At 36.0% G+C, this 21448-nt stretch overlaps 2 protein-coding genes across 19 annotated transcripts in view; one reads left to right on the top strand and one right to left on the bottom strand.

Annotated features, from left to right (window-relative positions):
- Window positions 1-255: 255 nt before the first annotated feature.
- On the top strand, window positions 256-17057 carry cd99l2 (CD99 molecule-like 2). Of its 13 annotated transcripts, none has more exons than XM_073906181.1 (12): window positions 403-637; window positions 2822-2881; window positions 3020-3070; window positions 3227-3295; window positions 5937-6044; window positions 6672-6752; window positions 9427-9477; window positions 11288-11359; window positions 11437-11499; window positions 11584-11703; window positions 11792-11857; window positions 13658-17057. In XM_073906181.1, exons 1-12 carry the CDS (start codon window positions 577-579, stop codon window positions 13717-13719), a joined length of 864 nt encoding a protein of 287 aa, XP_073762282.1. In that variant the 5' UTR covers window positions 403-576; the 3' UTR covers window positions 13720-17057. The 13 variants fall into 13 exon arrangements, with proteins under 13 accessions (NP_001315453.1, NP_001315452.1, NP_919350.2 ...); XM_009303030.5 differs by having other exon boundaries at window positions 9427-9480; XM_009303029.5 differs by having other exon boundaries at window positions 3224-3295.
- mtmr1a (myotubularin related protein 1a) overlaps window positions 17042-21448 on the bottom strand; it is a 20186-nt gene continuing 15779 nt past the window's right edge. For 3 of the 6 annotated variants that reach the window (XM_009303060.5, XM_073906572.1, XM_005172286.6), the window contains one exon: window positions 17853-19009. In XM_009303060.5, the coding sequence (XP_009301335.1) occupies window positions 18842-19009 (168 nt within the window). In that variant the 3' untranslated portion in view covers window positions 17853-18841. 6 annotated transcript variants of the gene reach the window in all.

Raw genomic sequence — 21448 nt, 5'->3', positions numbered from 1 at the left:
AATAAACTGCTAGAGCACATAAACCCGAGATGTGCCAAAACATATCAATTATTAACAGAAGTCAATTGTGCGAGTCACTTAATTATTCAGAGACGCACAATTATCCTAATTCAGTCATTCTGAGTGAATGGCCAAATGCACGAGAGGAGGTCATCTTATCTGCTCGAGCAGCAGTTCTTCACCAGCACTGTAAACACGCTCTTATCGCGCCCATATTCTACATCCAGCTGGTCGCAAAGTCCATTAGCGAGTTCACATAACTGTTATTTATTTGTAGGGGAGCAAGTAACACTGGAAGGCTCGTCTGTTTATAAAAAGCTGTGTTACAGCGTGCTAAAAAGCTGAGCTGAATGAGGAACCGCCCTAAAGCCGGTCTTGTAACGTGATCTAACACGCGGCTGTGAATCCAGCGCTGCTCATTCGCACTGCAGATCGTCTCGCAGGCTTTTTCGGCTCGACTAGTAACTGCGACCCTTAAAACTCCCGTTAGGCCCCAAGGACAAATAGCCATAAATACATCATCTGCTGCCAATATTTAATATCGCAGCAACCCAGTTGCCATTTCGGAGTTTTAACATGGAGAAGACGCTCTGGACATGGACGCTTCTAGCGGTCTTTTCTCTGCTGGTAGTGAAAGGTAAGCGCTGCGCCCCTCTTTGTTGAACCCGGTGCCATGCCTACTTCATCATTTTTATCGACACCATGGGCAAGCATTGATTTAAGGCATTTAAATGGCATTTTTCTTCTTTAATGTGAAGCGCTGGGTGCGTGAATGCCATAAATCACCGTCTCCGAGTTGCGTTTTAACATCTGTCTGGCTCTCGATCATCTGTCTGGGTCTAGCCATTGCTCCGGCGATGTGCTTAACATGCTGAGGCTCAACAAATGACAATCTCATTTTTACCAAAAATAAAACTCCTTCGTTTTTAATACGTTGTGGTTTATTGCACCTCAAGTCGATTTGAATATGTGCGTTATTCGCATATTAATAAGGAAGGGAAGGATTTTTTTGTTCTTGACTGTTGAATATTAAAAAGTGCATCGCTAATTTTAATCCCCAGTATGTCATATTTGATTCCTCTTGCGCAGAGATGTACGTTATTTAAGATTAATTAGATATTGCTGATTTTATAATCCTGCTAAACAACAATCTTTTATTGTTTGCCGTATTCAACAAATAATTAACATCGTTGTGAATTTTAGCTTATGAATTTAGCTTATAGTCATACTTTGCAATAGCTTTACAGTGTATGTTTCGAACCCCTCGTTTACTATGAAGATAAATCTTCATTGACAATTTTGTGGAGACGTTCATCCAAGTAAAAATAAATGAATTAATAACCAGTAGTGCGTAAAATATATGTTCAGAGAACAATGTCGACTCAACTCCACAGTCCAGTCTCTTCATCTTTTCACGGTACAGGTAGGTTGGGAGGCTTGGAGGAAGAGCGCATGCGCATACGAAGCCACAATGCGTCCAGGTACAGCATAGGAGTTAGGAATTTTTTGGAGACTGCGGAAGATAGGAAGATACCATCATTTATGATGGGGTACAGCCACCCTCTGCTGATGTGTGAGACACACGAGTTCAATGTCAAAGATTTCAATCTAGTATGAGCAAAATTAAATAATAGGTGTATGGGGAGGAAAAAAAATCCCCTTAAAAAAAAAAAAAAACTACAATGAAGCAGAGATGATGTACAACCCATGCTGTATTTTGTAAATCCCCTCCACCTATGCCAGTACTGTAATGAATCAGGGATGCCAGCGTCTGCAGTTCTGGCAGAGGTAAACGGACCCTCCCTCTTTTCCTCTCAGCCACACCTCTCTGATGTATATGTAATGAGAGATACATGTTTACACCTCCTTACCTGAAAACTCATGGTTTATTTACTGCTGTTTTAGGTTCATGTTTTGATAGATTTTCATTTCAAAGTTGTCAGTTATCTAGAATACTCTGCCATCTAAAAAATGAATAAAACACATTTAACTAAAATATTGCAGCAAGCCTGCGACTGTTGTCAAGTGGAAAACATTTGATAGATTAACTGCTCTCACATGATGCATTGATCATAAAACAGTGCCAGTGCTGAGCTGGCTTTGGCACCATTTGCACCAGGGGCAACTGTTGCTTTTAGCTAAACCCTCCCTGCATGCACCAAGACAACCTATAAAGCCACAGAGCAAGACATATAGAAATAGAAAAAAAGTGGATAGAGATAAAAAAACAAACAAATAGATTAAAATAGAGAAGACTGACTAGAGAAGTGCTGAACCACATTATCTGTGACCCAGTGCTAAAAATATATGGTAGACATTGATTGCATAAGACATGGAGAGCTACGTCTGGCTTAATACAGAAGAAGCTATTTAGAAGAGTACTACCAAAACTGACACATGGGGAAAGAATCTTTGCATAAATGTCTTTGTTGTGTAGTACTTGAACACAAAAGACCCTTTGTCCCTTTGTACTTGAAGAATGCATTGCTTAGCTGTCATTTACGCGTCTTTGTTAAAATCCAGGAATGTGGCGGCACTACTGTGGAATTGGTATCATAAAAGAGAGTTTAGTAAAGTTGAGCACAGCATCCCGTTTTTAGCATCAATCCATCATCTGAGATTGTCATTACAGCACCTCATTCTGCCAGTGTTGCAGCATTATAGGGCTTGGATGCTTTGCATAAACAATGTTTTTTAATGTACCTGTATTGCGTGTTAGAATCACATCAGATCACATGATCTGAATACTGATTTACTGCATGTTCATAAATGAGTTGCACAATTATTTTGGATTTTTCTGATTTTGTTCTCTGTTTTGTAGGCATGAGTGATGGACTAGACCTAGCAGATGCATTAGGTGATGATGATGATGATGAACCAAGTAAGTTTGACAGTTACTGTATAATGATGTAATAATCAAAGGATGCGGTATTGACCATATTAAGAAACAGCATTGTCATGGTTCAGAAGGATTTTATTTTGCACATGATCATCATTTAATTTGAGTCTATACCTACAGCTACCAAGCCACCTAAGGCGGATCCTGGAGCAGGCGGTGCTGGAGGAGCAGGTGAGAGTAATAATTGTTCGATGTAATTAGTAACACTGTGATAAGACACAAAATCATTAAATGAGCATTTCAAAATTAAATGATGCAAGAATTTAACGCTGATTATGACTTGAAAACATTTTATATTATTAAAAAAATCTGTATTTTGTTTAGCAGTGAAACCCACTCTTAAACCTGTTAAGCCCACAGTCAAGGAACCAGCAAAGCCTAAGCCCAAACAAACAGGTGAGAGACACTTAATATATCACAGTTGCTTGTTACACTTGAGGATATGTCTCTAATAATCTGGGGAGACATTTAAAATGGGTGTTTTCGTTTCAGAATGCTTCTCTAATCACACTTGAGTTTTCAAGTGTTTACCAAAAGTTTACCGTGCCCAATGAAACAGAAAACTCTAAAATCATCTTAAGGCCCTGATGCAATTCAAATGAAAAACTGAAATGATGTAACTTCGAACAAAATCTGACTAAAACATTTGTTTTTGAGTTTGTTTCGGCTCTTCAAAACAGCTGACCTAAGCAATCTTTATGGATAGTTTGTTTTTTGCTCCCTAAATCCTTTAAGCTACTATTGGTCTTTAGCAGTTATGTCATTGGTGGGTGTGTTCTGGAGCTCCGCCTTCTTTGATGTGCATTTGTTTGCCTGCCAATTTGTTTCTCATTCAACAGAGATGAAATAGGAGAATAACATCCAAAACAACAGCACCAAGTTAGCAACATGAATACACTGGAGGGTCGAGTAGAAAAGCTGGTACAGATGAATTCACACCTATGCAATTCCTCACAGAGAGATCTTAAATACTCAGAAAAGACTTTTAATTCCTGGATAAATTGTTGAAATTGGAAACACGTTTACAACTCAGCCTTGTGGGTGTGGGAATGTTCGAAAACAATCTCAAACTTATTTTTGCTCTCAAATGAAGAACAAGTTTAAATCAAGGGGGTATTTGATGTATCGGTGTTCTGTAGATAAGGGATTAAATAGCCTTTATGTGACATCTTGAGTTTTCATGTCAAAAAAGCCTTTTAACCTTTTGACCTCTTTTTAGAGTGCCTTGGACTTATGATTTAAGTTAATTTAGCTTAGTTTGAAGCTTACTTTAGTTTGGGCCTTAACTGTGCATGTGCAAAACAAACAAAATTGCTTACTCCAATGATGCTAGGCCCAGGGATAATAAAGTTAACATGTTATTCCCCAGTTACTAATGTGTCAAGGTCGAACTTAGGGCATGTTGAGATGACAAAAGTGTACATAAAAATATAATTAAAAGTGTTTTTTCTTGAAATCATTACCTTGTCAGAACCATCCACACTTACATGGATCTGCAAAAATAACTACAATGCTGCATTATGCATGACAGTTCAGTAAATGGATATGCCATTTTGTAAAGAAACATCATGCCTATACACATGCAATCCTAAAGTCTGCCTTTCTGCAGTCCCATGCATGGCTGTAGACTGAATACATAACACATACACTTTCTTTTTCAAAACTCTTATGTTTTGGGGCCCCTAAAACGTTGCCGTCCTGTCAATAAATATCTGAAAACATAATTACGATTTTAGTTGAATACCGTTGCGCAAATCTACCTCTAAATGCTAATCGTGTTTGGTCTGAAAACATGATTTTTACAAAAATTGACTATTTTAATATAGTATTATATATAAATTATTTAATATTTAAATACTGTATAAATTAATGTACAATCATCAGTGTGGTGATTGTACAGTTATTTATACATCATCGTGATGTTGCTTCAAATTGTCTTTTAAACCAGAAGAACAAATTTGAGCAAATTTTTTTTCATTTGTAAGTGAAATATATGTGTCTAATAGTGTTTTTAGCAGCACGGCACATATATATTTAAAAAATCTAAATGTAAATCTGTTTTAGGGTTTCGTGATTCTTTAAAAAGTGAATAACACATACTGTAGGTGGCAAAAAACTGGGTCATACTTTATTTTGATGGTCCGTTTGTTAAATTTAAGTTACATTGCAACTTATTCTCATTAGATTATAAGTAGACTGTTAGGTTGAGGTTAGGGTTAGTGTAAGTTGACATGTACTTGTAAAGTTTCTTATAGTCTGTTAAATGTCTGTTGAAGGAGCAGTATCAACAGATATTAAGCAGACAGTCTACTAATACTCAAATGGACCATCAAAATAAAGTGTTACCTAATGTATTTTCACAATATGTGTGACCTTAACCATGGCATAACTTTGTGTATTATGTTTTTTGTATTTTGTTTGTATGTTTATTTATTTATTATTATTATTATTATTATTTATTTATTTATTTATTTATTTTTTTTCTTGCCTTTTGCTGCTATACTTGTCTACTGATAGATTTGTCTTTGCCCTTTTTTGTTTAAAAAAATAAAAAAAATAAAGTGTTACCAAAAACAGTTTTTTACATTTATAGCCTTGGGAGAATATCTCCAAAATGTTAAATTGAATGAAAATGCAATCTCGTTGCGTACGGAAGGCCAAAATGTAGGAAGAAAAATCGTGTTTACAGATGTATCCAGATTAGTGCAGATGAAGCTCAGGATAAGCCTAAAGCAAATCTCCATCTGCACCCTACTGCTGCTGTTGCGAAAATACACTGTTTTTGTGTCTTGTGTTACTTATGCTGAGTCACAGAGAAACACCTAGAGCTCACATATTTATCTAAGGTAAAAAAGAAAGAAGAAAACTTTGTGAATAGCAGAATTGCACTTAATTGTGTATGCAGTAAAATACAAATCTAACAATGGTGTTTTGTATGTTGGTGCCCACTAACTACTCTTCATCACTTGTTTGAATGCCCTGCACTCTCTGAAAGTCAACTGCTTTCCAATACTAACATATTAACCTTCACTAACAGCAGAGACATACACTGATCTCTTTGACGCCACCATTCGGCCAGCCCTGTTGCCCCGAACAACCCCTAATCCTCTCCGAACCTCCGTTACCCCCCGGAAAACCCAGTCTGGTGTGTACTGTGCTCGTGCTGTCAGTTCCCCTCGTAGAACCGTCCATCGTCTTTGTGTCCGTGTGTGTCTGCATGAGAATTTGTGTATTGACAGTCACTTTAAATAGGATTAAAGGCCAAAATGAATGTTTAATCTGATTTTTTTTTTCTAATCAGCATTTTCTAGAATGCTCTGAAAGTACTTATTCAGAGAAGCAGAAGATACAAATGGAAGTGGCAAATATCGAATTATATTAATAATGCATGCCTCTGATATAGCAATTACATCCATGACTTTCTTCAGGTGTTTATTCACATCATTTCTGTTCTTTTATGCAGTAAGAACTGTAACAGACTTTACAGCAGCTAAAATAAGTCATAAGCACAGATTCAATTATATATGTGAACTCAACCCAATTCTTCCAACAAAAATAATCAGTGTCTGGATATCACAGTGCATTACGATCATCGCCATCTTGTCTGGTTCTGTGTGTCTCATCTGTGACTCATAAAATGTAAATGTTTCTTGTTTACAGCTCATATTATACAGTAGTAGTTGTTTTTCATTGTCACTTTGTTGTATTAAAATGAGTTAGTTCTGTACGTGTGTTATTTGTCATTTAGTGATTAATTATTTTTGGCTGACAGGTTTAGATGACTTCGATCTCGCAGATGCCCTAAACCCTGACAATGACATCAAAGGAAAGGGTAAAGACTCTGGCAAAGGTGGTAAGTATTTTTGATTTGGGTCATTTTGTGGCTTAAGCCCTTTAAAATTAATTTAATTAACTATTTTTTAAATATTACCTTTTGTTTGGTGTGTAATGTAGATGTTCAATTATGTAAGAGGGTTACGTACAAAGATTTTACAATAAATGTAGAAAAAAATACTTGCTGACTCCTAAGAATCGTTTCAGAACTGCACAAATGAGTCATCGGTAGGGCCAGACAGAATCTGCGAAGAATTTTTACTATTTCTGCAGAGAATTTTGTAAAAAAATCTGCGGATTTATGCAGAATCATTTTGGGAGTATCATAATTAATAACCTAATATATGAATAAAAAAATAATACTTTTAACATTTTTATTTAATGTTTACAATGCAAATCCAGTTTGATCCACTTATTTGGTAAACAAAGCAAACCTTTACAAATATTACTTTACAAACTGTATTGTAAATTAATCATATGAATATTTTTATATCAGTCAATAATATTACTGAAATTAATTTAAAAAATCTGAATAAATCGAAATTTACACACATTTACACAATTAAATAAATAGCCTCAACGATGGGATAAAATCTGCGGAAATCTGCTGATTTCTGTGCGCGCAGAAATCCAAAGATTTTTAGCCAATTACTGAGTCTGTTGATTTACTTGTGTAAGTGTGTATACATTTATATTTATTCAATTTTTAAATTAATTTCTGTAATATTGTTGGTCAAGATGAAAATGTTCATAAGATTAATTTAGAATACTGTTTGTAAAGTAATATTTGTAAAGTAACGCTGTAAAGTCTTTTAATAGATTTATTATATCAGAAAATTACTTTGTTTACCAAATAAGTGGATTTGAATTGTAAACATTAAATAAAAGTAAAAGTTTTTTTATTTTTTAATTTCGTATATTAAGCTTTTAGTTATGATGGTCCCAAAATCATTCAGCATAAATCCGCAGATTTTTTTTTACAAAATTCTGCATAAAATTTCAGCTGATTCTGTCTGCCCTAGTCATATACAATTGATCTACATATTGTAAATACATAATGCATTTTTATGATGCTATGGATTTTATTGGATGTCAATGAACAATGTCTATTTCGACCATAAACACTTCCCTTTGTTTGTGCTGAAGAAACATTTATTGTTGGGAATACACATTTATTCTAGCATGACTTTATGCAGCTCAACAAAAACTCCCATTATAATCATTCATATTTGAAGGAGCACTGATTTCAGCCAGCGAGTTTCTATAATCTCAAGTGGCGACTACTCTGTACGCATCAGATTGACCCTTGGCTTATAAAACAACCACACATTTCTCTGGGGTTTATGATCTTCTAAACTTTTCTCTGAGAAAGATTCTAATTATGTTGTGCTTGACATAGAGGTTCAGGCTGAACAACTTTTACTTCCAGTGTTTTGTCACTTGACTTGAGTGTGAATTAAATGTGGTACAATCGATTCAAATGAAACTGACCTACAATGTGAGGAAGTTTCCAAAGCTGGGATTTGGATATTTTGAGCCATTTGGTTTCTAAAAAGCAACAGAAAAGGCTGTCTGCTAATCAGAACAGAGACGGTTTACATAAATTACTCTTTTATATGCATCAGATTGACCCTTGGCTAATTAACAGACCCAACATTTCTCTTGAGTTTATAATTTTCTAAACTTTTTTCTGAGAAAGATTCTAATTATGTTGTGTTTGAAATGGAGGTTCAGGCTGATCAACGTTTAATTCCAATGTTTTGTCACTTGTAAAATTGATTCAATTGTAATTGTCCTACAATGTGAGGATATTAAGAGAAATAGTTTCCAAAAACCAACAGAAAAGGCAGTCTGCCAATCAGAACATAGAAAGGTCACAGAAACAAGCTTTTGATTCTTTAAAGCATTTGGCCAATTGAATTAACAGACATATAACCTGTTTTTTTATGCTAGCACACCTAATTTAAGAGACTTTAAAAACAAAATTAGCAAATTACCTTTGAAGTAGCATAATAGGTGAAGTTTCCTTAGAATAATGCAGGCGTTAAGGTTTCAATATAAATTTCCCACAGAACAAAATCCAAATTTTGCCACTTCAGATAGAACTAGCCCAATTTAATGAAAGGTTTAGGCTAAAAATAAATACTTTAATTTGTTGTACGTTCCTAAAAGAGAAGTTGTGATGAGCTGCAAAGAAACATTTTCTTTCATAAAGCCATTTCTTTAAAAAGAGATATGAAACCATGAAAGCAAGGAAGAATGAGGAAAAAAGAAACTGTCCAATTTGTTAAGTTCATTACATAGAAGGTATTTTTGAGAATTTTTCCCCAAGTGCTTAATTTACAAAGCAAAAGTGGCACAGAAGCAGCTGAGAGGTGGCAGAAATGTATTTACACTTGGATTAAATCTGTATACTTTGATACTCTGGGCTGGGTGAGAGCAGGACTCATTTCCTCTGGCTGTTCAGACAAAAAGCAGCTGTCTACTTCTCTAAACATCAAAATATCTGCATGCTGATTACTTCAGGTATCTGTAAAGGGCCCATGTGGTCATCAAAAGCAAAGTCCAAAGAATGATATAATAAAGAAAATAATATTACAGTCTGTCACTGGGGAAATTTAGACTATAGTGTTGCTAGTCAGCATTACTTAACCCAAGCTAGCTGGATTGATGGCATTTACTGTTCCTACTAGATAAAGAGGTCGGAGGAGGAAGCCGTGATGACGGCACCCCCAATAGCAGAGGTGGTAAGAAATAAAGGAACAGTTTGGGAAACACCTTTAGCACCCTCTTCTTCTCTTTACCTTCCTGGCTGAAAGACTCACCCCTTTTGTGCTCATGAATTACAGCTAATCTCTATGTGGTTAAAATATAACCTGCTTTCAGATTTCAGCACAAGGTTTTTGGGGACTGAAGCAATAATCACCATGGCTCTTAACCTCTTGCATCTTGTCTTTGCATGATTTGGGATGTATTTAATCAGATTGCTAGTTTGCAGATTGCTTTCGCTGGCTAGTACTGCTGCTGGGTATTGATACATACTTTACATTTCAGTTCTGACTGACAAGCTTTCGATTGGATAATATTCAGTTGCAATCCCTCTTCAAATCACAATCTGTTCATTTTTAGATATTTTAGGTACATAACATTTCATCTTGTAATGGTTGTGTATTCACACAGACTACATGTAAAGAACTATTTCTTTTTTACATTTTAAAGCAAATAGCTACTCAGAAACACATTCATTCATTCATTCATTCATTCATTCATTTTCTTGTCGGCTTAGTCCCTTTATTAATTCAGTGTGAATGAACCGGAATGAACCGCCAACTTATCCAGCAAGTTTTTACGCAGCGGATGCCCTTCCAGCCGCAACCCATCTCTGGGAAACATCCACACACACACTTATACACTACAGACAATTTAGCCTACCCAATTCACCTGTACCGCATGTCTTTGGACTGTGGGGGAAACCGGAGCACCCGGAGGAAACCCACGCGAACGCATGGAGAACATGCAAACTCCACACAGAAACGCCAACTGAGCTGTGGCTCGAACCAGCGACCTGCTTGCTGTGAGGCGACAGCACTACCTACTGCGCCACTGCTTCGCCCATGTACATATTCATATGAGACCGTATTTTTCAGTTTATTTAGAACTTTTGAGCAAATGTTTGAATAAAAATCTAAAAATATAAGTTATAAAAATATAACCCTTTTGATTAACAAATAATAATAGGTCTAACATAAAAATACACAACATTGCTAAATAAACTGCAAAATGCAAAGATTGTAACTTTCTCTGCTGTTATTCATGTTTTTGTCTGCAACCCTGTGATGGCAAGTAATATTGCACTGAAATAAATTATATTATATTATATTATATTATATTATCTGAATGGCATTCCTTAGATAAATGTAATGTTTTGTAATATCAGGCTTACAAACTTTTTACTGATGTCTTCAAACAACGAGCGATTAAATGAAGAATTATATAATTTAGCCAGTGAGCTAACATTGAATGGTGTTCCTAAGGTAGCATTAGATGTAATGTTTCCTATTATGTTCATGCTTACAAAATTTTTACTGACGTCTTTAAACATCGATTAAGTGAAAAATTATACATATCATGTAGCATACCTTTTGATTTTCATTTATGTTCCTTTCGGTAAACCTAAAAATCAGGCTTTTTCATGCCATTGAACTGCATTAAAAAGTGTTAGAAGAAGGTGTATCATAATGTGAAGAAAATAAATGAGAAGACTAGTAATAATATTATTCTTGGTTATTGCAACCGGTAGAATAACAATCAACACTTTTGTAGAAAAAAAATACAAAGATACATTTTGAGGATCAATTTAAAATGAAGCCTTTTTTTCCCTCCTAATCTGCAGCTCAGCTTTCTGTTTCTAGCCGTTTCAGGATATTGGGTTTTTTCCTCTTTTAGTGACTCCAAAGCTTTACTTTCCTTAAATTGCATGGGTCTAATATTGAAAGCTAAAGGGACTAGTAAAAAACTAATGGTTTCTATGTCAAATGTTTTCTAATTTTTCAGGAAGTCAATTCTCAGACGATGACCTTTTGGATGTGGGAAACGATAACTCTTACAAACCCGACAAAGGCAAAGGTGACTACTTAAACCATCCTTCATTTTGAGGGTTAAATAAAAGAAAGGGCTTCATTTCAGTGTTCATATTTCAACAGGTGGAAAAGGTGGAAGTTCCAGTAATGTTGGTGATTTGGATCCTGCTGACGACAACAACTACGGTAGGATTAAGATTTATTGAAAAACAATTGTGGGTGGCTTTTGTATATTTGTCTATTAATAGTAGTATATGTGTTGATCCACAGACACCATGGCTGAGACTGGCACTATTGCTGGCATCGTGAGCGCTGTAGCCATGGCTCTGGTTGGTGCAGTGAGCAGCTACATCTCCTACCAGAAGAAGAAGCTGTGTTTCAGCATACAGCGTAAAGATAAACACATTTCCTTCTTAATGGCACCACATTGCTTTCCCTTTTCCCGCCACTCATTATAATGTGCTTCATCTCATAACAGAGAGTCTGAATGCAGATATGGTGAAAGCAGATGCCCCAGATGCTGTAGTCGCACAGGAGCCACAAGGTATTTAACCCTTGTTTATCTTTTGTTTGTAATGCAAACGTCTCTATATGACATAAATAGGTTAAATTTAAAGGGATAGTTCAACCAAATATGTCAATTCTGTCAATAATTATTCACCCTCATATTGTTCCAAATGCCTGAGATATTTTGGATTAAATCTGAGAGCACCTTTATCCTCCATAGACAGCAATGGTACCAACTCATCCTAAAACATTACCAAAACAGTCTGTATGTTTTCAGTAATTTAATCTGAATATTATGAAACTATGAGAATACTTTTGTGACAGTCTATTCAAGTTGCTTCTTCTCCAGTGTCAGTATAAGTTGCTTATTCATGAGAGCGCTTTGCTCTTTATGCATGTCGCTCTTAGGGTGCTTTCACATCTGTAGTTCGGTTCAGCAGCTGGATTAGTCCAAAGATGCGCAGTACTTTTTGCATTTGGTTCTGTTTTAGTTCGGATCATTTTCTCACCACAAACAAACCGCTCCAGGGTTCGTTTGAAAGCCACCTCTTGAAGGAAGTCTCGTTATGCTTTTTTGGAGCACACTCAAGTGCGATTGCTACATTCACACCTGCCCAATCGTACCGCACAAAGAGGGACAACAAACTCTAGTGCAATTCAACCAAACTAAATAAGGCAGGTGTGAAAGCACCCTTAGTTGCGTTGCTGCTGACTTGTACCTCAGATGTGCCTGTGCTTTGTTTTAAACAGAGGAAATTGGGCATCTGGGGTATAATGGCCCATTTCCACTGAGTGGTCCGGTACAGGTCGCTACACTTTTATGCCCGCTTCCACTTTCAAAAGATACCAAAAAGCAAACAGTACCACACCACTTTTTGGGTACCCTTTCGCAAACAAACCTTGTTGTCACCTTGATGAACAGCAACAAAGCCAAGAAGAAGAGCTGAATCTTCCATATGTCATCTTGTTGTTAATGAGGCCGCCTAAAAGCGTGTGTGATTTCACTTTCTCCAGAGAGCTCAAATAATAACGTGCGCGTGAGTATTGAATCGCTTCTGACATTCGATCCTTTCAGAAACTGACAAACGCAAGAGTGAAGCAGGGAAAAAAAGGAGCAAATGATTCTTTAGCAACCTAAAACATGAACAAACATCACTGATCTGGAGTGATAATCAAATTAGTATTGAACATTTATACACAAGTATTTATGTGCATAAAGCCTCTGTTTTGTGAGAAGTGCTTCTCAAATGATATGTGAACGACTCATACATCGTTACTTTGACATTTCCTCGAGCGAGAATGAAGTCGACTGTAACTTTCTGTCGTACACCACACCCACCAAAAGACAGTTTATACTGACAATCAGGAGAAAAAAAACTGTTTAATAACGTTGTTGTTGTTTTATGTGTGCACATTGTGATAATATTGCAATGGAATCTCTACAGGCATGTATTCTATTTTGAGGATGATTTTCCGGACTTTGAACAACAGTTGTAGTATACGGAGGATGAGGGGGCTCTCAGATTTCATCTAAAATATCTTAATTTGTATTCTGAAGATGAACAAAGTCTCAGGGGTTTGGAACAGGAGGAATGAGTATTTTTAATTTGGAATGAACTAACCCTTTAGGAACAAGATAAATCAGTTACTATCCGGCATTATTATATTTATCTCATAGTATCTCATAGTTTAAAAATAAAAAAGTCTTTTCTAAAAACAAACTAGGTACAGCTTCAATAGCACACATTTTTCATAAAGTTTGATGTTTTGTAGCTACAAATAATAAATATTTTTTTCTCTCCAAATGATGATTACGTTATTTTTCTTTTTATTCCAGTGCAACAAACTCTTCTCCAGCCTCCCAACGCCGAGCCACCAACAGAAGAAAATGCAGTTTAATCTCTAATGTCCAAACTGAAGAGGGCGCAGTTCTAAATTGTTGTTCTCCCATTCGAATGCCACTGTATTTCCCAGCACATTTGCACCACAACGCCCTTTTCCAAGTACCAATGTGACTGTTTAAATCAACCTTAAACATAGTGTAATATCTTTTTATTTATACTATTCGAACTGTTTATATGCAACGATGATAGTAAGCCTGTCTGCAATAATATTGCTATGAAACAAAAAACAGCCAATAATGAATTGTAGCATGACCTGCTAAGACCCCAGAAATCATATTTGTTTTTTTTTTAATGGAGCCCCACACAAACTGCGCTAGTTTTCTTTGTTTAACAAATTAGCTCATCATTCCTATTGTGTACAAACACGTATTACTGAACAATGAGAAGACTGATTAATCCAAGGTTTACAGAAACGGCAGATTGGATAATCAAAGAAATATGCTTTTATAGGTCAAGACTGTGTTTCCCTTATGTTTTCGCAGCAAAAGTGTGTGTTGTGGAATCTGCGATTGAAACAAGATGAAGGATTTGTGAAGGTTTTTAGTTTTATTGTGGTCTGTATATATTTGCCTTGCTTTCACAGAGCAATGTGAAAAGATTGTTACACATATATGCAGGTTTTTGTGTCTTAGCGAACTTTTTACTAGAGTGACTTTTGAGGAAAAAAAATGGATGAACTACTCAAGTCAAAAACTAACCGACAGCTGCTTCCTTCTAATTTGCTTTAAGAAAAAAAAAATGAATTGACTAAACTGTGAAGATGTGACGTGTGTTGATGAAGAAATTTTTGTGTGTTAGCTGGATGTCAGTGGTTGAGATTCCTTCTTTTGAGGAATAGATGAATTTGGCGTGATCAGATCGACTAGATACATTAGCGTCAAGTAATTGTGGTTGGAAGTAACCGAAGTTGTGTTTTCATGTTAGCGCAATACTTAAAACAGTGTAGTAACTCTCGTATGGCTAATTCTGATCACCTTTTTTGGGGGGATTTTAAGGGATTAATTAATGTGCTTGTATATTGCATACCGTTTCCAAGTTTGTACTCAAACCGTTGTATCAGTGTAGCTCTATTTACACTTGTAGCAGTAAATGTACATAAATGTTTGTGCCCCCCCACTCTTTTTGGATTACGGGGGAGTCGTTTTATCGCCCTAGCTTAGTGTTTGTATTGTTTGTAGCATGTTTGAGCTTTAGCTTTGAGACTTTTTAGAGACCTGTTGCACCCTTCCTAGTTTTGCTATTGCCTTAATGAGCTGCTTTCCCACTTTGCTAATTCGCCAAGAGTTTGCAGTTTACAGACTCTAAATTTTTTACTGATTTGGAAAGTCAACATCTAAAACAGGCACGTAGATTTAGCAAAACCACACTGGAAAGCAGCTCTGTCCTTTCCATCCTCTCCCTCACTTGAGATGCTCCAGATTTTCCTGTAGCTGTTGTTTTTCACTGTGAATTCAGGTGCACCTTTGTTACCCCAAGCCCTTGCCAATGGTGCTTTCCTTCCCAATGCCTTACCACGCTAACATTAGGGAAGACACGCTAGCTTGCGAACACGGCACTAATAGTCACAACCATAAGAAGGGCTGCCTCACTTGAATGTCTACAAATCAGACGTACCAGGTTTAGTACGTTCTTCCAGTTTAAAGGTGCAGTCACATTCTCCTAAACTACAAACATGGCCATTGATGTATGAAGCACAGATAGCTAGCATAAAAGTCAAGAGATTAGTCAGCATGGCATAGTTTATGCAAACAAAATTCATATTTATGTGGGTTTTCAATAGAAATGGCTGAATTTAGCCAATGAAAACTTGCTGGAAATGGCAAATGTAGCATATTTAAGGGACAAACTACTTTAAATAAATGTTTGGTCACAAAAATGTATGTTCCTATGGGTTTCTAATGAAATTCTTGAGTTTAACCTATGAAGGTTGTATTAAAGTGGCTATATTTCACCATAATCACATGACAAGTGGACCTTTCCCCCTATTCATGGTGGTTTTAATTGAAGTGCATAAATTTCACATGTGAAAATTTGCAAAACAATGATAAGTGGGGCATATATCTACAATAAAAACTTGTTTTGAAGACAATTTTACATTGAAATGGTCAAATTTGGACCATTAAAATTTGCCAAACAATGGTCAATGTGGCATATTTACTGACAAATCAAAATGTTTTACGCACAAACCTTTCATTTACATGGACTTCTATTAAAATGATTGTATTTGCCCTTAGAACAACGGCAAATGTGACTGCACCTTCACACTCTTTGCCGTTTGAACAGAACTGAAATATTGTTTACTCACATGCCCAAGATTAAGCAGAAGTCTTGTGAATGGTAATGATGTCAGAGACGTTGGGATGTTGCCTGAAACGTTCCTCGTTCCTTGCGTCCTACCATGGTTATTTGTACGGTGAAAACGAACAAACAGAATGTTAGCTGAATGTAATTCTTTATACGCTACCAGAACAATGTAGCTTTTTTTTGGTGCTACACTTGTCAGAAATGAAGAACACCAAAGATGTGATGGTTTTTGCCTTTTTGCATGCTCTTTGACTTTGGTGTATGAGTCTAGTGATCCGGTGGAATGAATCTGAAACAGCTGAGTAAAACAGCCTCGTTAAGGCAAATGTGGAAATTCACAAGTGTCTTGAACATTTTCAACCACAACATCATCACCTGTGTTGAACTGCTTCCAGATTTGTTGCTTGGACACATAATGTGACTGTTAAAACCCTCCCCAGTTATTTCAGTTCACCATCTGCATTTATGGGTAACTAGTATTTTATACGATGGCTGTTTTGTTTGCAAGGTTCTCTGGGCTCTCTGGTGTCGTCTGGCCAGTAGTCGCAATTTTGTCAAAACAAGGGTGTGCGCGCAGAACTGTACAGACATGCATGCTTGGATTTTAGCTGTAGATATTAAAGGTTTTTCTTGTGTACTGGGTTTATTTATGAACCTGACAAATATGCTATTTGGACAGACGTTTCTGAAGTGTCTTGATTTGCACTGCCAGTTCAGCTCTTGCATCATGGAACTGCCACAGATCTTATTGCCAATGCTGTAGGTTGTGTTTTTGTTTTCTTGCCATCATTGAACGAAATGAAATCTGGAAATGAAATAGCGACCTTCAGCGTGAAATCTCTCTTTTCATCAGTGGCTTCGCAATCAAATGCAGAATGTGATGAAAACCATATTTACACCGATATCAACTGGCAATCCTCTTCTAGACGTTTTAATATTCCAATTTCACTCTGTATCTCACTGGTTATACTTGGTGGCAAAAGATCAGCATAAAGAAACCCAATAATAAACAGTTTATCTCGTCTTTGATTCCCTTGGTTGTTTATTTTTTGTAGGTTTTTGGAATTTTTTAACAGAATTCAAAAATGTGTGAATTAAAGGGTGGCACAAATACAAAAATAGTCATAAAAGAAAACAAATACACCATATGTTCTTTGCATCATAAATTATTACACATAATTGGCTTCATATATCCTCTGTTCAAATGAACTGTTGCCCTTGATTACTGGGTTCATCAAACTGGGTTCATTTTTATACATGGGTCATAGACAAAAAGAGACCAGTGCTACTTTAGATTCTCCTTTCATATATACAAAATAGTCATTCTTTTACTTTACCACTATATTACCTAGTGTAGTTTAATCCTAATCAGGTTTAAATACTTGTCAGCATGACATTTTGAATTATTAATTAATAAATAATAGAATTTAGTATGATCGCTTTTGATTCTTATGATAATATGATTCTTCTACAAGTAGTACAGGTCAATAGATGTTAAATGCTTAAAGGTTGAACAATATTTCACCTATTTGTTGACATTTTATTTTCACAAGTTATTTTTAACATTAAAACATTACAAATCCTTTCGTAAATTAATTTAACTTTAACCCATTTACACTACCAGTCAAAAATATTGGGGTGAGTAAAAATATTGTTAAATTAAAATTTAAAATAACTGCTTTCTTATTGTATGTAGTTTTAAATGAAATTACTTCAGTCAATATTTATTTTATAACTATTATCATTAATAATAATATTAATTACAATAATAATTAATTTTAGAGTGATTACTGAAGGATCATGTGACTGAAGACTGGAGTAATGAAGCTGAAAATTCATCTTTAAAATCACTGGAATGAATGATTAAATTAAATTTTAAACTACTTTTGAACAGTTATTTTATAGTGCAATAACATTTCTTAATTTTACAGTTTGTACTGCATTTGTAATGAAATAAATGCAGCCTTGGTGAGCAGGAGAAGCTTATTTTAAAACATTTAAAAATCCTACTGACACAAAACTTTTGACCGGTAGTGTATAATTATACTTATTTAATGAATGGGAAGTTAAGATCAGATGGTCCCTATTTACCTTTAGTAAACATATATTTCAGTAATACAGTACAGTAGTAGTGCACTAGTAATGTGTTCACACATTGCACATTCATACTATCAAGTGCTATGAAAAAACAAAGAAACTACTAATTGCATTTCCAAAATGGCAGTATCACATCAATAATATTCAAGAAACCATTTGTGCTATAAAAAAACCCCTAATCTAAAAGTCGTATAAAATAATATTACAATACAAACACCAATTAATCTGTATGGGAACATTAAGAACTTAATTTTGTGGGATTTTATAAAGAATTAAAGGGGTTGTGAAATGCTTAAAGGTTATACACAGGAATTGGCACAAAGGGAGACAACCGAGGCAGCAAAGAAAAACTGTCACACATACACACACACACACTCACACACTCACACAAAAACAATCATGTTACTTTGGCTACTAATAAATTAGTGAAGTCAATATTTACAAATCAAGTTAAATACTGGCCTATATTGAACAACATCTGAAAATCAGTGTCATCAAAACATCCTCTCGTTATCTGGTTAAGAGAATGTCTATGATTAAACAACTAAAATAAAACTGAATTTTGTTGAAGATTATTTCTTTTTGGTGTGTTCATGCAAGCTTACATATGTTGGCGCTCTAAAACGTATCATCCAGTTAAACGACTAATAGATGTAGGCATTACATTCCTATGTTACCTTGTAGTCCCTAGAATCTTTCCACAGAATGCATGTATTTTAGACGGAGGAGTGAAGTGGTGTACCGCCATGTGATGGAGAATATGCATGCTCTGAAGATGAGGAGACAGAGCGCGATGAGGAAACATCTTTCTGGAGTTCCTCCACCTTCCTCTGCAGCTCTGCACGCAAGTACAGCAGCTCCTTCAGGTTCTGGTGAACAGGCATCTAAACAGAAGTAACAAGACTAGAGTTTCCTCAGAGAGCTCATGTTGGACATAAGATGTAAGAGGGTTTTAAGGCTACAAAGACTTTATATGCTCATATCAATTGTGTACATGGCTGATTTTTTTCCTATTTAAATTTGACTTACAAGGATATGATGTTGCTATAAAAAGGCTATTTGTAAACAAGGATAAACAACTTTAAAGATGCAGTACATAATATTGACCCCCAGTGGTTGAACTAGGTATAGTACTTCAAAATCAAAACACTTTTTCCTCCCAGTCCCTTCTCCAACACAAACTCAGGTTGCTAGCTTGACGAGCGTGCCTGACTATCGAGCCTAAAACCTTTCTAGCCACAAGCGATGACACACAATAAAAGGAATATTTTACATTTTAAAATTTCCCACAGTTGATGAACAGCATAAACTTCTATGAAACGATCCCCTCGGGTACTGATTATGTGCTTTATTCAGTGTTAAATGATACATATGTGAGCTTGAATACCATTTTACATGGCATTTATTAACATACTGAACGTAGCAGCAGATAGTTTACCTCCGATCTTGAAAATAAAATAAACAGGCTACAGTTTGATCTGAGACTCACCATTGCGTTGGAGTGCAGTGCACTATTCTGTGCTTTTGATCGGCTAGTATTTAAATGTTTCCATCATGCTGCTTTCTAAACTGCTGTCATTATTTTGTTATTAGTATCATTTTCTTTGTAATCAAAGATCGAAGCTCTGCAATAGAGATTTGCATTCCTGCGGCTGTATCACAGGAGCTGTGGGGACCCAAACAGATTTCTTGCGGCACGGGAATACATTTCCAAATAAAATGCAGTAGTGGTCAATAACTCTGTTATTTCACAACAGCATATCTGTGATTTTCTCATCCTTACTGAGCACCGGTACAGTCAGTGCTCACAACTGACGCATGGATCAGTGCTTTCTGCATGTACTTTTTTTGTAGGATTTACCAACATGGCAGAGCAAAGTGAAGATGTGCTGTCCTTCAGCTTGCATTAGAAAACAGATTACTGTTAGGAAACCCACATAAGGCAAGTCTGTTGTATGGGAGTCTTTTTCATGCATCATAGACACAAATTAAAAAAAATTACCCTTTGTGTGATGTGATACTACATCAAAGTTTTACCATTTAGCAGTCACAAGACTGGAACCTCAGGTTTAAGGTGGCACTCACAAAGGGGCAAACAAAACTGACATTTAGCCTTCAATCCTTAATAATAATACATTTAATTTATAACTGTTAATTCTAAAACCCAAAGTGCTAATACCCAAATCTTTGCACAACCTGCAGTGTTATCTGTTATCGCACTCTTTTGGAAGTACCAAAATTGAAACATCAGATTTATTAAATCAGATCTGAATTTAGGGAGAACGGTCGGGTCAGGTAGACAATAATTCTAAGCAGGCAACGGGTGAACAAAGGCGGACTATACGGTGGGAGTGGCCAGGTGTGGAGTAAAACCTTGCAGGAGCAGACCTTTACTCTGGAATTCAGCACTCCACAGTCAAGTCATGTCAGCTTTGCTCAAAGCATTTAGGCCCCGTGTACAATAAAGTGTTTTCGTTTTAAAACGCATACGTTTTTCTACGGTTATGCCATCCGTCCACACTAAGCCGGAGTTTTCGAGCACCAAAAACGGAGCGTTTTGGAAACGCTGAAGAGGCCAATTTCATTCTAAAACACTGCTGCTCCGTCTCAGTGTGGATGAGGAGAAAACAGAGACATCTGAAAATAGAGCCGGTGCTGCAGACATTCTCCTCTCTGATTGGGGCTTTTCCTCAATATTAAATAGCCTACACACACAGTTCAGTCCTGCATCCTCTCCTTGAAAGTTCAGACTTCGCAAGCTTGATTTGGAAAAAGGAAACAGTGTACTTTATTTTTACTCATTCACATCATCCTGGCTTTGTTGTTTCACTTTCTCAACAATAAAATGTAAACATGATTTAAGGAACTGCCTTAAACAGCAGAAATGTTGAAGCGTCGTGCTGCATATATAAGCGTCATCTTCACTGTGTGGATATTTATAACAAAACGGAGCCTAACATTACTGCATCCTTTCATTTTCAGTAAAAAATGCGAAACATACCCTCTCTTTTGCTGAATATCAGTTTTAATAATCGATAATGGCCATTATAAAAGTATAAGTAGAATAAGTTTATACATTTAAGGAAATAAAGGCAAGCAATCAGTCAATATACAGGATGTTTGTGGTTAAATAAATTATTAACTTATCTTTGCGCTCAGCCAAAACACCTTACCAAAGAACAAGTAGTAGAACAAGACCAAAGTCGGGGAATATGTCGTTAGATAAAGACAACAAGATGAATTAAATATCACGTTTAACAAATATAGTGAGATTAGATCCAGCGGGAGATGCTTGATGAGCAGTTCGATAAGCACAGCTCTCA

Source organism: Danio rerio, chromosome 7 (assembly GCF_049306965.1).
Source record: "Danio rerio strain Tuebingen ecotype United States chromosome 7, GRCz12tu, whole genome shotgun sequence".
NCBI classification, from domain to species: Eukaryota; Metazoa; Chordata; class Actinopteri; order Cypriniformes; family Danionidae; genus Danio; species Danio rerio.
This window is presented reverse-complemented; position numbering and strand designations above follow the sequence as displayed.

Coding starts and splice junctions, on each gene's coding strand:
- cd99l2 (XM_009303028.5), top strand. CDS start 577: ATGGAGAAGACGCTCTGGACATGGACGCTTCTAGCGGTCTTTTCTCTG. Junction 6,753..9,426: donor TAAAGACTCTGGCAAAGGTG/GTAAGTATTTTT, acceptor TGTTCCTACTAG/ATAAAGAGGTCGGAGGAGGA. Junction 11,360..11,436: donor CAAACCCGACAAAGGCAAAG/GTGACTACTTAA, acceptor ATATTTCAACAG/GTGGAAAAGGTGGAAGTTCC.